Raw genomic sequence first — 2326 nt, forward strand, 5'->3', positions numbered from 1 at the left:
ACATATGTATTTATATTAATCTATAAATGTATTCAAATCTGATAGTAAATCATGAATTTCAGCTTTTTAGACTTTTGGTAAACTGTTCATCTTTTTCACTACACTTAAATCTATTTTGGAGAGTCCAAACTTATAACTGCCACATACAGATTTCTGCACTTCAAAGAATATTTACATCGATCTGAGACGATTGTATTCAGTATAATGATGACATTATCAAAGCTGGTGGATATTTGAAGAGCACATGTGAGGAGGCCTCAGCCTCTAACACAAAGCACTAGGAAGTAAAAGCTGCTAGCAAGCAAAACAGACTGAAATCGTCCAAATATGTTTAAGATCAAACGGTTTTTAGTTCAAAACGGTTTTTATTACTTACCTGTATTGCAGTCCTATTAAACACATTTTTAATATTTACATCAGCTCCATTTTGCAGTAAAGTTATGATTTCTAATAGGTTTCCAGTTGCACAGGCATTGCAGAGTTGGTCAGAGAGACTCATATCAGGTGTCCCTTTAAAACGCAACACAAAGCAAACTTATCACCTAAAATTTTCCGCAGGCTGTGTTGAAGACTGAAATAATCCGGGAGGGTGGACTGGCCAAATACAGAAATCTGAAACATGTCCCTCCCACCCTTACATCATCCTTGACTGTGCAGCTGGAGCTGTTACTGAACAAGAATTAGACAAAATTAGTCACTTCAAATTCAAATATTAGAAGTGACTAATTATATCTCGATTTTGTTTTGAGCTGTATTCAGCTCAGTGGCTTCCCCGTGGGTTCAGTGTTTATTTTGACACACGGCAGAGCTGGAGATTTATTGCACATCTGGTTTTTGACAAGTTACCCCTGAACTAATTATTCTGAAATTTAAAAATATATCATTAGGTGCAGTCCTTATGTATAAAACTAAAAATATCTTATACCCCCTTACATTGTTTTATTTTTGTCTGTTTGTTTGTTTACTTTTTCTTTTCTTTTTTTAGAACTGGGAAAGCAAAATTAAGAAAATATATGACTGGAGATAGGACTAATTCATTAGTTTTATTATGATGAAACTGGATGAAACAAGCGATACCTTGCGCAAGGATATTTGGCATATACTAAATATCCCTGGGCAAGATATCAACTCCAAGTTGTATCGATCAGAATACAAAACACCATGTGTGTGCATGGTAGTTAGAAAGCACTTAAAAAGCATAGAAGATAGTGCTTGTGTGAATGTGGCGTGTTGTATAGAGCGCTTCGAGTACTCCGGTAGAGCACAATCAACACTGATTACATGTTTACAGCTTCTATTTGAGCATGTTATGCTTGTCCAGCAGCAAAATAAATGATGCCTCTCCCACCCTTCCCGAGATACTGATATACTCCATGTAGGTCATAATCAGAATATTCAAAGAAAATAATATTACAGGTTTTGCCTATTTTTCCTGCTCCCCTGCTGATTTTCCTGCGTGACATTTTATTGATGTGATGTTTGGGCCTGTTGATGGAAAAAGCTGCATGGAGCCTTTTCACAATATCTATATGTCAGGGATACAGTAAGCCACCTGCAGCCTGAAAAACGGAACCAAAGCCAGAACTGTGACAATGATGTCTGAATAACTAAAAGCAAGCAAAAACACAAAATAATTAAATAGATAAATATAAAAACTTACGTTAAATGAGATTAAAACCGTAGCACACCTTCCTCCTGCTGTTCAGTGCGTGGCATCACATTTTCCAAACGACTCGAGCTGAAAAACAGCCCAAAAAAAAAAAAAAAGGGAAAGAAAAGAAAGGAAAAAATAAAATGTCGCCTTCACGCGTGATTTCAAGCATGTGATGCATTTACTGGCAGTTCCCGCTCGTTTTCAAAAGTAAGTCGAGTTTGTATTTCCGTTTTTAACCTGTTACAGGATGAAAGAGGGAGCGAGACACGGGGATGACTTTCGTTAGAAACATCGCGCAGTCACCGTGAGGCGAGCCTCCTCTCAGTTTAAAAAAGCCTCTCGGATGAATCCACAGCTCGTGAACATCAGAGGTTCTTTCCAAAGAGGAGGAGACGGCCTGATTGGACGGTTCCTCATCGGCTAATAGGCGGGACGGTTAACGGAACTTCATCACACGGTAATAATGGTGGTGCCTTCATTCATTGTCCATGTGAATGTTTTGAAACGTCGACGCGCTGGCGCAGACGATGCGCGCCTTTTATTATGACATTACAGATGCGGAGCAAGAGCTCTATTTCTTTTTCGTCACGTCACGGCCTGCGTGCTTTTAGTTTCTTTTTCTTTGCCGCCCTCTCCTGTAACAAGCTGTGCATCTACGGTCACCTCATTTGG

At 38.8% G+C, this 2326-nt stretch overlaps 1 protein-coding gene across 1 annotated transcript in view; it reads right to left on the reverse strand.

Moving 5' to 3' along the window:
- The window catches only part of LOC121812217 (cyclin-dependent kinase 4 inhibitor C-like), a gene marked incomplete at its 3' end in the record, with an annotated part of 3485 nt that extends 2137 nt beyond the window's left edge, over positions 1 to 1348 (reverse strand). Inside the window, 1 exon segment of the mRNA XM_042213693.1 lies at positions 377 to 1348. Within this exon segment, the coding sequence (XP_042069627.1) occupies positions 377 to 499 (123 nt within the window).
- Between the last annotated feature and the right edge of the window lie 978 nt (positions 1349 to 2326).

This window comes from Haplochromis burtoni, unplaced genomic scaffold (assembly GCF_018398535.1).
Source record: "Haplochromis burtoni strain Fernald_Lab_line unplaced genomic scaffold, NCSU_Asbu1 Contig_468, whole genome shotgun sequence".
NCBI lineage: Eukaryota > Metazoa > Chordata > Actinopteri > Cichliformes > Cichlidae > Haplochromis > Haplochromis burtoni.